The sequence below is a fragment of the Mauremys mutica genome, chromosome 1, assembly GCF_020497125.1.
Source record: "Mauremys mutica isolate MM-2020 ecotype Southern chromosome 1, ASM2049712v1, whole genome shotgun sequence".
NCBI classification, from domain to species: Eukaryota; Metazoa; Chordata; order Testudines; family Geoemydidae; genus Mauremys; species Mauremys mutica.
In genome coordinates, this window is record NC_059072.1 from 182,836,420 (window position 1) to 182,850,256 (window position 13,837).

The following is a 13,837-nucleotide window of genomic DNA, read 5'->3' on the forward strand; positions in this document are numbered from 1 at the left end:
AATGGTGCCAAGTATCCCTTAATGTTTTATAAAGCAGAAAAGAGATTAGTTTGAATAATGTTGACATGCTATGGTTATTAATCAAAAGTTGGCAGTTGATATGGCAGAAAACATGAAACATGGGTTTAGAAATTCTAAAGAGTATTAAAGCGAGTTCAGAAAGGAATCCTGTTTGGGAGATCAAATAGGGGAAGCGCATCACTCCTAGTTTTTTTGTTTTTTTGTTTGTTTGTTTTTAAATTAGGAGTGACTAAGAATAATACCACCATTTTACTATTTAGGGAAAACTTTAAATGCCATGGAAAAAATATAGAATGCAGTGTAGTTGAAACAAAAGTAATGTTGGAATTACCTTTAACAGATAATTAAAGAGTTGAAAGATGAAGACTGGAATATGGGCAATATAGTGCATACGCTGACAAACAGACGATATGAAGAGAAATACATTGCATATGCGGAGAGCCATGATCAGGTACTATAAATATTTTGATAAAAACTGTATGGAGGAGCAAATTAGTATGCTTTACATAAGTAAGTGCAAAAACTGATTACCATAGTCAAGATTTTTTTCTGTGCCCAGTGCCCTTTGGGACAATTTTATAAAGGGGTTGTGACTTTCAGAGGGTGAATGGTCAGCGCAATCTGAAAATCCTGGCCTTGTTAAGGCAAATCGAGTGGAACATCAAAAATTTGTGACAATCTTGGTTTATATATATATTTTTTTTTAATATGGTTTGCCACCTGGAGTCCTTCTGTTAACCTAATTCACAAAAACAGTGCTCATGTGAGTATCACATTGTCTTCAAGGAGAAGAATCACCAGTGTAAGAGCTGCAGAACCAGGTGCTAATTTAATTTCTAGTTAATCATTCTTTAGCAATTTATTTGGGGTTGGGGAATGAAAGAGGAAGAGGCAACGTTAAGGCTGGAAACTTCAAAGCACCGAAGTCCTGTAAATAAAAGTCCCACAGCAAGTGTACATCAGCTTACTTGCATATATGTAATAGTCTCTAATACTATGTATGTTGTTTAAATGTATGCTTTATGTATGCTGAATACCATGTAAGTTAAGATAAGATTGCTTTGAGAGTCATTTTTTAATTTTCTGGTTTTGTGTGTATTTAAGTTTTCGATAATAAGTCTTCAGCCTTTTGGCTGATATTCACATGATCAAATCCAGTTAAATCTAGACTGTATGGCCCAGAGTACAGCAAATGTTTTATTTTTATTTGTATCCAGTGAGAACATACCAAAATGGCCAGCCATATTGATACCTTCTACAGCCACCATAAATGAAGCTTCCCCTGTTTATAGGACATGTTGGAATCTTTCATCCATCAAACATATCTCTTAAAATTGTTTTGTTAATGGAAACAAATTCTTAGACTTTGAAAGAGGCTTTATTTAGGCTATAAATAATTTGAAAGCTTTCTTTAAGTATCTGGTTAGTTTCCTCAGTTGAAAAACATAAGAATTGTCATACGGGGTCACACCAAAGTTCTATCTAGCTCAGAATCATATCTCCGACAGTGGCCAGTATCAGAGTTGAGGGGGAGTGTTGGAGTGATTCAGCCCTGTCTTCTCCTTCTGGCTCCCTACATTTAGGGGCACTCCGAGCATGGGGTTACTTCCGTGACCATCTTGGCCAATGTCCACTAATGGATCTAGCCTTGATGAACTTGTCTTGTTCTTGTTTGAACCCAATTATGCTTTTGGCTTTCACAACATCCCTGGCAACAAGTTCCACATGTTAATTGTGTGGTGTGTGCAAAAGTACTTCCTCTTGTTTGCAATAAACTTGCCATCTGTTAATTTCATCAGATGACCCCGGGTTTTTGTGTTGTGGAAACGGGTAAATAACACTGCCCTATTTACTTTCTCCACATCTTTTGTGATTTTATAGTCCTCTGTAATATCCCTCTTTAATCGTCTCTTTTGTAGATTAAGCAGCCCTGATCTTTTTAGTCTCTCCTCATATGGAAACTGTTTCATACTCTTGATTTTCTTTGTTTCTCTTTTGTAAACCTTTTCTAGTTTCACTATATCCTTTTGCACCCAGAAGTCCCCACCTTATAGGTTTGCTTGCTTGTTTTTCCCCTCTCTAAAGCCAGCTGATGCTCTTTACATAGAGCTTCTCACTGTGCTTTGAACATTGGGGTCCTGATCTTGACTGGGACTGTGGATTCTACTGCAAAAGGCATATTATTTTGTGATTATTCATTCCCTTGGAAGTTGGATCCCCATCCGGATTTTTCATGTGGAAAAATGGCTGCTTAACCTAGATCACAAAATATCAATACTCTCTTTTTTTAATTTTCATATTATGGACTGGATCCTGGCTGTTGTTTTTATTTTCTCATATAGCAAAGTATTTTGTTTTGAACATTATAGTTAATAGTACACAATTTGGACTGAAAAAACCCATAGCTTTTATTCTTCTGCAAAGTTTTGTCTGCTACAGTATGTTTTTGAGTTAACTATGGACAGTGATGCAAATGAAGTAACCAGTTTGTCGTGACAGACTCTTTCCCTGGTAAACTGAAACCCGGTACTGTTTTTTTGTGGGTGGTTTTCTTTTTGTGGGTTTTTTCTTTGTGTTTTCAATATCCTATACAGCTATGTTAGACTTTAGGCTTCAGTGTTTTTGTTTTCCATCTTAAAAATCATAACTGGATGGCAGACATTTAAAAAAAAAAACATTTATACTGAGAAAATTAAGATAAGCTTTTACTTTTATTATCTTAGTTTACTGGGAAAATGGCTTGCTTTCCAACATGGCGTTTTTAACTACCCAACCTATTGTATAAAGGAGAAAATGAAAGTTCAAAATAGGGTATAAAATGGAAATTGGACTGATTCAACCCAAATTATAGCGATCTGTGAACACACAAAAAGTATATTTACATCAATCCTTGGATGTTCAGTTGAAAGCTGTACTAAAATAAACCAGGTTAGACAGCATTTATGGGACATTGTTTTTATACAGGAATAGACATTAGCAATTTTTTTTTAAACAATAAATTAAGTAATCTTTCCTTCAATAGATTTGCCAATATTCTTGTTCCAATAAGCTATTTTCTAGAATAAGTGTCAGTGCTTGATGGAAGGAATACCCTATTCTGTGCTATCTATGCATAAAGATTTAGTGTACCATTAACAAGCTATGGAGGCAACAGCTTTGGGGGTATCTGAAACAGCAACGTTAGTAGCATTTGAATAAATAGCTAGTTGCAATGTTTACACATGCTTTCTACAAAACTAGCCATTTTTCATCGGCCTTGAAACAGCTGCTTGATCTGGTGGACACAGCAAGTGATCTTCTGATGCTTATGCTCTGTCATCAAAGCACTTTGGGTGAAATCCTGGTTCCACTGAAATCAATGGCAAAACTGCACTGACTTCAGTGGGGCCAGAATTTTTGCATGTCCCCATTTCCAGAGCTATAAAATGGGGATAATGCTATAGTTGTGTAATGCATATGTTACAAGTGTACTCTAAATCTTGGGAAATATTTACACAATACAGCATTTCAATGGATTTTTGAATTTTCAAAATATTCTTATGGCTGCTTTTTCCATTTCTGTACTATGTACAGGTATGCAAAAGACTTCTGTGGTTGTTCTCCTGTAGGCTGAGAGAAAGGAAGCCCTAACCACAGAATTGATTAATACTTATCCTGTGGCATAAGTACAGTAGTTATCAAGTTAATTATTTTACTGAGTACCATGTCTCTCTTACAGCCGTTCTGTCAAATGCAGTGCTTGGGGGGGGGATTGTAGCATATAAAACACAATACATGCAAAACACTCATTTAGCATGTACAATATAAATATGTGCAGTGCTCATTTTGATTTACTTACTATTAAGTACATATTGTTCTGTTATACAAAATCTGAGTTTGTATGGCAGTCAACTCTTTGTGTGTGAGGGGGTGATTTCCTTTGTCTAGGCTACTAAAATGGATACTAAATTTAAAGTACTGAAATAAGAATTGTATTTAAATCATCTTTACATAAAAATGCATCTTCTGGTATCTATAAACAAGAAGATTATTTTGATAATTCAGTTTTCCATTTCTGAATACCTACTTAACACACAGTTAAGTTTATAAATGGCTTAAATGTTGGAATTGCTACTGAACCAATAAATCAAGCGAATGTGTAAGCCTGTCTGAAAAATCTACTTGAAATAGCTTCCAAAATAAGTCAAATGGAAATCTTCAGCTAAACAGACAAAACATTTGCAGTGTTTACTACTATAGATTAAGGGGTAACTTGAACTAGGCTGATTTGAACAGAAGTAATAGCTTCATGCAATTGCTGATTTCAGATAGAATTGGAAGCCTAATTTTTCTCTCTGGGCTGAAATCCTAAAAACACAATTGTATATCTTTAGCTGTGTGTACACAAAGCATTCACATTGTTCACTAAAGAATCCTTAAATTGGAAGCCTTGTTAATATCCCTTTTGAATGTTGTTCCAGATACTTTATTAAGTAATCTTTATCTCCTGTCTTGTTTTCTCTGAGGCTCCTAAAATGTAACTCTTGTAATGTATTATTGTTAATCCAATGTACTTGTCACTTGATCTAGAACACACATTGTTTTTAACAATTTGCATTAAGAAGCTCTTTTGGCACATTGAGGATTCTCCTCTCCACCCTGTCCCCTCCTCCATTCCTTTATTACTCCAGGCCCTTGTTGGTGATAAGACGTTGGCATTTCGGCTGATGGATGCAGAGATGTATACAAATATGAGTGTACTTTCACCTCTCACTCCGATTATTGATCGTGGAATACAGCTTCATAAAATGATTCGCCTCATTACTCATGCACTTGGAGGAGAGGGCTATCTCAACTTCATGGGTAAGTGATCTTGGCTAAAAGTCTCCATTTTCTTTTGTCGTGTAGGCTTTGTGATGAAGTAAAATGACCTGACAACATCCTGCAATTGCAGTATTTATCACAGCGTTGGAGATTTCAGTTTATATATTTTTACATAGTTGACTTTTTTTAATCTGGTTTCAAAAGACAATAGTCTCTTTTAAGATGTAGTGTAGTCTACAACTGGAAAATTTAAATTGAGTCATTCTAGAGTTTACAAAAAATATTTTAATCTCAATAAGTGTTAAAGTAGTTGACGTTACAGGAGCACCCAAAGGGACACACATCTCAAAGAACTTCAGTTATTGCAAGGTGAGTAACTTCCTGTTACTTAAATTACCATTCGTATAGCAACTCTGAGATTGCTTCAGTTTAATATTGAAGTACGAGTTTCACAAACACAAAAACACTCTTCAAATAAAAGACTTGCCTACCTTCTCTTTCCCTCTAACTCTCAAAGCTGTGCATGCTGTCCACCAACTTTTTAGCAGAGGACAACTATAATGGTTACTTATAGACACTCACTAATTCTCAAGAGGGTATAGTCTTAAAGCATGTGAATTCATTTCCATGCCTTGATTACTTTTATATATATATAATATAATGTGTGTGCGTGCGCACACACACAATTTTCATCATGCAGATGATGTGAACCACAAATACCTATCTACATCCATATGAAACCTCATGATGGATATAACGGACATAATCTATGGTGGATACAATATATTGTTTCCTTCATGAAGGAATAAGGACATCTAGACAGACTTATGTGCAGTTCTGAGAAGGAACCAGAGGTTGTGGTATATGTAGGTAGCAATGACATAGGGGAAGGTAGGAGAGAGGTTCTAGGGGCCTAATTTAAGCTGGTAGGTAAGAGATTGAAGTACAGGACCTCTATAGCAGCATTCTCTGAAATGTTTGCAGTTCCACAGACAGAGCCAATTAGAACTGCAGGGTCTCAATGAGTGGATGAGACAATGATGTTCGAAAGAGGGCTTTAGATTTTTTAGGATCCGGAGAACCTTTTTGGAAAGGAGGAGCCTGTAGAGGAAGGATGGGCTCCACCTTAACCAAAATGGAACAAGGGTGTTGGCATGTAAAACTAAAAATGTCATAGAGGAGTTTTTAAACTAAGGGCTGGGGGAAAGCTGACTGGTCCAAAGGAGCATGCAGTTCAAATAGAGATGTCTCTTAGTGCAGGATTTATTAAAAGGAATAGTCTATATCCTAGCAAAGAGGAGAGAATAGAAGTTGCTACAGTACAGGTAGGAGCTGAAGAGAAAGTCGAATGAAGGCATACAGCTAAATATTTTCAAAATTTTATAATGGCTTATATGCAAATACAAGAAGTTTAAATACTAAGATGGGTGAACTTAAGTGCCTAGTGTTAAATGAGGATATTGATCTACTAAGCAGCACAGAAATTTGGTGGAATGATAATCAATGGGACATAGTAATATCAGGGTATAAATATGACAAAATAGGTCACACTGGTGAGGGAATGGCAGAGTATATGATAAAAAAGTAAAAAGTCAAATATAGTAAAAATCTTAAATGAATCAAACTACCAAGACTCTATGGATAGAAATTCCATGCTTGAATAATAAGAGTATAGCAGTAGGAATATACTGCTGACCACCTGATCAGGATGGTGATGGTGACTGTGTAATAGTCAGGGAGATTAGAAAGGCTAAATAAACAGAAAACCCAATAATAATGAGGCATTTCGGCTTTCCCCATATTGACTGGGTACATGTCATCTGAGATGGGATGCAAACATAAAAATTCTAGACACCATTAATGACTGCTTCTTGGAGCAGCTAGTCCTGGAACCCACAAGGAAAGAGGCAATTCTTGATTTAGTCTTAAGTGGAGCACAAGTTCTGATCCAAGAGTTGAATATAGCTGAACCACTCAGTAATAGCAGCCCTAGTGTAATTTAAATTTAAACCTCCTTGTAGAGGGGACATACCATATAAACCCACCCATGACAGCAGCATTTATTTAAAAAAATGGGAGCTACACTAAAACAAGGAGGCTAGTCAAACAGAAATTAACAGGAACAGTCACAAGAGTGCAGTGCCTCCAAACTGTATGTAAACTTTTTAAGAGCACCATAATAGAAGCTCACACTAAATATATACTCCAAATTAAAAAAAAAAAAGAACAAAAACAGCAAGAAAAGCCTGCTTCACCCCTTCCACCCCCACCAAAAAAAAATAAAATAAAAATGCCACTGTGGCTAAAAGTGATGATTAGAGGCAAGTGTAAAAGTATAATTAGGCAAGCCAAAAAAGAATTTGAAGAGCAACTAGTAAAAGACACAAAAATAAACAGCAACCATGTTTTTAAGTACATCAGAACCAGGAGGCCTGCTGAACCATCAGTGGGGCCATGATGATCAAAGTGCCAAAGGAGCACTCAAAGAAGGTAAGGCCGTTGTGGAGAAGCTAAATGAATTCTTTACATCAGTCTTGACTGGAGAGGATGTGAGGGAGATTGCCTCATCACAACTTTTGTCACCTTAAAAAAAATAAATAAATAAAAATAAATCTGAGTAATCATACGAGATTAAGGTGTCAGTAGAGGGTTTGGAACACATTTATTAATGAAATTCATCAAAACCAGATAGGCTTGTTGACTTTAAGATCAGAAGGGAGCATCATGATCATCTAGTCTGACGACCTGCACATTACAAGCCACAGAACTTCACCCACTCACTCCTGTAATAGACCCATAACCTCTGGTTGAGTTACTGAAGTCCTCAAATAATGATTTAAAGACTTCAGGTAACAGAATCTAAAACCTCCCAGGGTCTCGGCCAATCTGATCCAGGGAAAAGTTCCTTCCCAACCCCAAATATGGTGATCAATTAGATCCTGAGCACGCAGGCAAGACCCACCAGCCAGACACCTAGGAAAGAATTCTCTGTAGTAACTCAGAAACTTCCTCATCTAGTGTCCTATCACTGGCTGTTGGAGATATTTGCTGTTAACACTTGCAGATCAGTTACATGACGCTGTAGGCAATCTCATCATACCGCCCGCTCCTTAAATTTGTCAAACTTAATATTGAAGCCAGTTAGACTTTTTGCTCTGTTGTACACTGCTCTCCTTGGAAGGCTGTTACAAAACTTCACTCCTTTGATAGTTAGTTAGAAACCTTTGCCTATCACTAAAATCAGCCTCTGTACCATGTAACTGGAGGATAGCTAATGTAACGCTAATTTATTTATTTATCTGCTTGCCTCTGGAGCATTTAAAAATAAACAATCCTGGCAATTACAGGCTGGTAAACCTAACTTCAGTACCAGACAAACTGGTTGAAACTATTATAAAGAACAATGATCAGACACCAAATGAACATGGTGTTTTAGGGAAGAGTCAACATCGCTTTTGTAAAGGGAAATCATGGCTCACCAATTTATTAGAATTTGTAGAGGGGTCAACAAACATATGAACAAGTGTGATCCAATGACAGTGTATTTGGACTTTCAGAAAGCCTTTGACAAGGTCCCATGCCAAAAGTTCTTAAGCAAAGTATGCAGTTGTGGGATAGGAAGGACAGTCCTCTCATAAATCATTAACTGTTTAAAAGATAGGAAACAAAAAGTAGGAATAAATGTTCAGTTTTCACAATGGAAAGTGGTAAATAGCAGGATCCCCCAAGGATCTGTACTAGGATCAGTGTTCCTCAACTTATTCATAAATGGTCTGAAAAGAGGATAAACTGTGAGGTGGCAAATTTGCAGACAATGCTAAATTTTACTCAATAGGTAAGTCCAAACTGACTGTGTAGAGTTACAAAAGATTCTCAAAACTGGCTGATAGGGCCACAAAATGGCAGATGAAATTCAGTTCTATGTATTCAAGTAATGCACATTGGAAAATATAACCCCAACTATTCATACAAAATGTTGTGGTAAAATTAGCTGTTACCACTCAAGAAAGAGATCCTAGAGTCACTGTGTATAGTTCTCTGAAAACATCTGCTCAATGTGCAATGGCAGTCAAAAAAGCTAACTATGTTAGGAACCATTAAGAAAGGTAGAGATAAGACAGAAAATATCATAATGCTGCTTCATAAATCCATGCTGTGCCCACATCTTGAATACTGTATGCAGTTGTGGTCACCCCATTTCTAAAAAGATGTATTAGTATTGGAAAAGGTACAGAAAGGGTCCAAAAAATAAAGATTAGGGGTATGGAACAGTGTTCATATAAGAAGAGATTAAAAAGACTGGAACTGTTCCTCTTAAAAAAGAGACGACGGGGGGGATATTACCAAGGTCTATAAAATCATGAATGGTGTGGAGAAAGTGAATAGGCAAGTATTACCCTTTCACATAACACAAGAACCAGGTGTCACCCAATTAAATGAATAGATAGCAGGTTTGAAAAAAACAAAAGGAAGTACGTCTTCACACAATGCACAGTCAACCCGTGGCATTAGTTGTGCTGGGGATGTTTTGAAGGCCAATAATATGACTGGATTCAATAAAGAATTAGACAAGTTCAGGGAGGATAGGTCCCTGAGTGGCTATTAGCCAAGATGGTGAGGGACACAATTCCATGCCCTGGGTGTCCATAAGCCTCTGACTGCCAGAGGCTAGGACTGAATGATCGGACTGATCACTTAATGATTTCCTTGTTCTGTCCATTCCCTCTGAAACCTCTGACATTGACTGCTGCAGATACTCGACTAGATGGACCAATGATTTGACCAGCATGACCATTCTTACGTTCTTATGCTCTGTGAAGTTTATACACTATATTAACTATATCACAGATAATGTGAAATAATTTTTGCATGTTTAATAAGCTTTTTATTCAGCTTGAACAACATTGTTTTCAATAAAGTGTTTTCTGACTGCAGAAAAATGAAGGTAATAAATATTTATGCGAAATATAGGAATGCAGGAATCAAAATAGAAATAAGTTACATCAGCTAGTCTTTTCACAATACTAAGTACGCTAGCTAAGGAGGGAGGTGTTTGGAAAATGTTTTTACTAAATTAGAGATGTCACTGCCATGTATTGGCATGGTAAGGTTAGAAAAACTGCAGGAAGTCGACTTTGCATGTTAAATTTGGAATGTCAGTGCAGGCTGATTGAGAGCTTAATACTGTGTATGCTTGTAGTGTGTATGAAATTTTTCAGTAAATGTAATTTTTGATAAAATGTACTGTATGTAAAAAGAGAAGTTTACAATAGATAATGGAAGGGAAAACACAAGTCCAGAGTGCCTTCTATCTACTACGCTTAAAATAATTGTGTGTCATGCTGTCTATTCAAGCAAATAAAATAAGCTGAAGTAGCTGTGTTTTTAGATTTTGTTTGTTTGTTTGTTTTATTTTTGTTTAAATTTATAAAAGTGCCATGAGTGTCAGGGAAAGCAGCCTCCTAGAACGAGTACTGGGGAGGAGAATGAGCAGTGGGAGTCTTCTAGTATGATGGGGGATGAAGTTGAAGTTCTCTCCTTGTATTTCTTGCAATCTCTCCAACAGTACTGAAATGCTTACATAAATCCATATCTGAATCAGGACTCTTAAAATTTCTACTTTGGTCTTCATAGCCACAGTGACTTAACTCCTGAAATAAAGGTTCTGGAGTCAGCAATTTACAGCTCAGCTAAGTGTCAAGGGCACCAAAACTACCTGCGTGTTCGCTAGGGTATTCACTTCAGAATATAAAAACCCTTTCACAATCTCATGTGATATCTCCTGTCACAGCCGATCAGTGCACCTGGGGTATGTTTTTCTGATGGTGAGAAGCTAAGTCTGGCTTTGCTCCAAGCTCCCCTCAGGACTATCTTAATTTCTGTTTGAAGGTCTAAACAAAGAACTACAGCACCCGTCAGACCCATGTTTTGGATTTCAGAGCACTCTGTATGGCAGTCCAGCGCCACAGTTGTTGAGAGAAACAGAGCTTCCTGTGGGATGTATCTGAAGGTTGTGACCTAAAGATATTGCTAGTCTTTCACTAAGTCCAATTTAGCAGCTTTCTCCAAGAGATCTTTAATATGACTTCTCAGATTGAATACCTCTCCATCCATATCATAGATATCAATAAGCAGCCAGTGTTTCTGTACATTGGTAGCTAAGTTACCAATATCTCTTTTTGCCTTGTTTTTCATGTTTCTGGATATCCAATTATCATTTGCAGGCACTCTCCTTTCCCTCCCTGTGTTCCCTACTGCTTAAATCCCAATTCATGTGCATTGACACATGAAAACTTGAATGAGAATAGGGACAATTGTGTAAGGTCTGTAAATTGGTCTCTTCATAATACAAACCCTCAGGAACATTCTTCCCTTTTGTATCCTGTTTTTCAGTTCTGTCTACAGCTTTGCAAGTAATCACTGGGGCTTTAGGCACCCATCTGGCTCTTCTAAAGGCTTGGTTTAGAAAGGAAAAATAGTTGCATATGCTTATTCTGGCTGAATGTGAGCATGACAATCCAAGAACACTCTGTAGTGGGGTACGTACTGTCTCTGAAAGACCAATTTACAGTTAAGAGGGAGGGATTCTATAATACTTGTTTAGTGTGGGGAATGTCTGTTTAGTATCTCTGCTCTGAAGTAGAGGCAGTGAGCCATAATCTTACTTTAATTGAAGCTTGTTCATCACCACTCCCATACCAGGCTGAGATTTTAACAGGCTCCTAAGACACATTAGTGCTGTTTAGCTACTGTGAGAGGACAAATGAATCTTGCCTACTGTATTAGGAACTTTACAGGATACAGCCATTCTTCTTGTAACGTTCTGCTCTTAGTCAGCATGTCAGTAGTTTAGCAATTCACGCTCTTTTCATCCACTTCCTTCTTTTCCACACAACCCTTCAATACCATGAAGATGCTGACAGAAATGGCAGCTTGTTTTTCAAAAATTGCTTTTGAAAGATAGTGTCCTGCAGGCCTTTGTGGTAGGTGATTTTATTCAGTGGCACAAGTATTTTTACTGTTTTTTTTGTTTGTTTTTAATTTTATATATCCACGGGTGTGCACTTTTGCATACAATTGTAATATAATTCAAAACAGTCTAAATGGGCAATTGGAAAAAATAAATAAGCCTGGCTTTCTTTGTGTACAGCTGCTTAAAAATGCCAGATTAGCTCTCACCTAGTTGCTATTCCTGAGAAAGATTTAAACTAGTGAAATAATCCTATATCCTCACTGTTTTTTTTCCAGATTTCCCCTTTTAGATGTTTGATTCCTTTGTATTTGAGAAGTTACTGTGTTTTCAAGAGTCTGATATTGCTGAATTTCCTAACTTACAAAATGTAGTTTAGTTCTTTAGAATGCTCAAGTAATAAACATCTGGTCCATGCTATTTTATTTTTTCTACTACGGTAGCACTTAGGAGTTCCAAATAGAGATTTGTGCCCTATTATGATAAACACTATATACAAATAAGTAACACAGACAATTCCTGCCTTGGAGTTCACAGCCTTGGATTTAGACGATACACAATATGTCAGGGTTTCTCAAACGGGTCACCGCTTGTGTAGGGAAAGCCCCTGGTGGACTGGGCTGGTGTGTTTACCTACCCCATCCACAGGTTCAGCCGATCACGGCTCCCACTGGCCGCAGATCGCTGCTCCAGGCCAGCAGCTCCCATTGGTCCGGAGCAGCAATCCGCGGCCAGTGGGAGCCGCGATCAGCCGAACCTGTGAATGGGGCAGGTAAACACAGCGGCCCGGCCCGCCAGGGGCTTTCCCTACACAAGCGGTGACCCCTGTTTGAGAAACCCTGCAATATGTCAATAATCAAATTAATGGGAGGTGGGTGGGAGGACAGGGTAACGTTAGAGACAGGTATGATCATATCAGTTAGTCGCAGGTGATTGCCAGCCTCATCAATATTACTGCTGGTCAGCATTCATATTACCAAAAATTCTCATTTAGTCATTGTGGGTAGTCTTTGTTCATAATCCTGCTTTCTCTTAGATACATTTAATTATTAAATAAGAGACAAACATATTATCTTTGGTTAAAAAAATATAAGTTTGGTAGAGGGTAGATGGTATAGTTTGAATAAAACTTCACAAACACTTGTTTGCAAAACTTTAGATGAATTATTCTTATTTTACACTTAAGAAATCTTTACGATAAGCAGTCCAGCACTTCAGCTCATGATAGCTGAATAGTCTTAATGTATGTTTAGTAAAAAAAAAAAAAAAATAGTACAGTACACGGTATATTTTTCAGTGTAGCAATTTTATGTGTGGGAGGTGAAGATTTAGCAATTGGAGTTCTAATTAAGTATTGCTTTCTCAAGTTGTTTGTCAGTGTTAACTGGTATGGATTCATGCTGGGATTCATTCAAATAAATGGATTTGAGTCTCAGTCCATTTAAAATAAATGGGGAAGCAGTTTTATTGTTCAACAGGTTGTCAGTGAGAGATGCCATGTCTACCCATCACTGTTTCTTCTTGGGGTCTCACCATTTGCACCATCAACGGATGTCATACCTTGGGCCTTTACCTGTCCTGGGTGGAATTCCACAATTTGCCCATGCTTGGACCAGAACCTGCATTACAGCCCTCTGCTTGCCAGGTGTGTTATTTAGTAGGCCCAATAGGCTTGGCACCTGAGAGAGTTTTCCTGTAGGATCCTGTGACTATGAACATTAGCAATGATACAGAAACAGTTTTTTCAAGACAAAGCATGCTTTATTTTGCCAAAAGGTATGCAGCACTTTGAGAGGTGGATTCAAAATAACAGAGACCGACTCATATTTCCTCATATAAGCTCAACCTGCTTATCTGTAATTCAGGTGGATCTACTTCTTCCCTATCTTTGAGTGGGAGGCAATGCTCATGGTCTGCTCCCTCTGTTACTGTGTCCTCCCAGCCTGTCCGTTTTTTGTTTTTTGTTTTTTTTCACTTGCACACCCAGCTCATTTCCCCCCAAAAAACCCTCCTTTTCCTAGCATCTGAGGTTTTAGGTCTCTT

At 37.5% G+C, this 13,837-nt stretch overlaps 1 protein-coding gene across 3 annotated transcripts in view; it reads left to right on the forward strand.

The window, feature by feature from the left end:
- The window catches only part of GBE1 (1,4-alpha-glucan branching enzyme 1), a 277,500-nt gene that overhangs the window by 191,412 nt on the left and 72,251 nt on the right, over positions 1-13,837 (forward strand). For all 3 annotated transcript variants that reach the window (XM_045002099.1, XM_045002100.1, XM_045002101.1), the window contains 2 exons: positions 362-472; positions 4,692-4,863. In XM_045002099.1, coding sequence (XP_044858034.1) covers positions 362-472; positions 4,692-4,863 — 283 coding nt within the window. The remainder of the gene's footprint in view (positions 1-361; positions 473-4,691; positions 4,864-13,837) is intronic.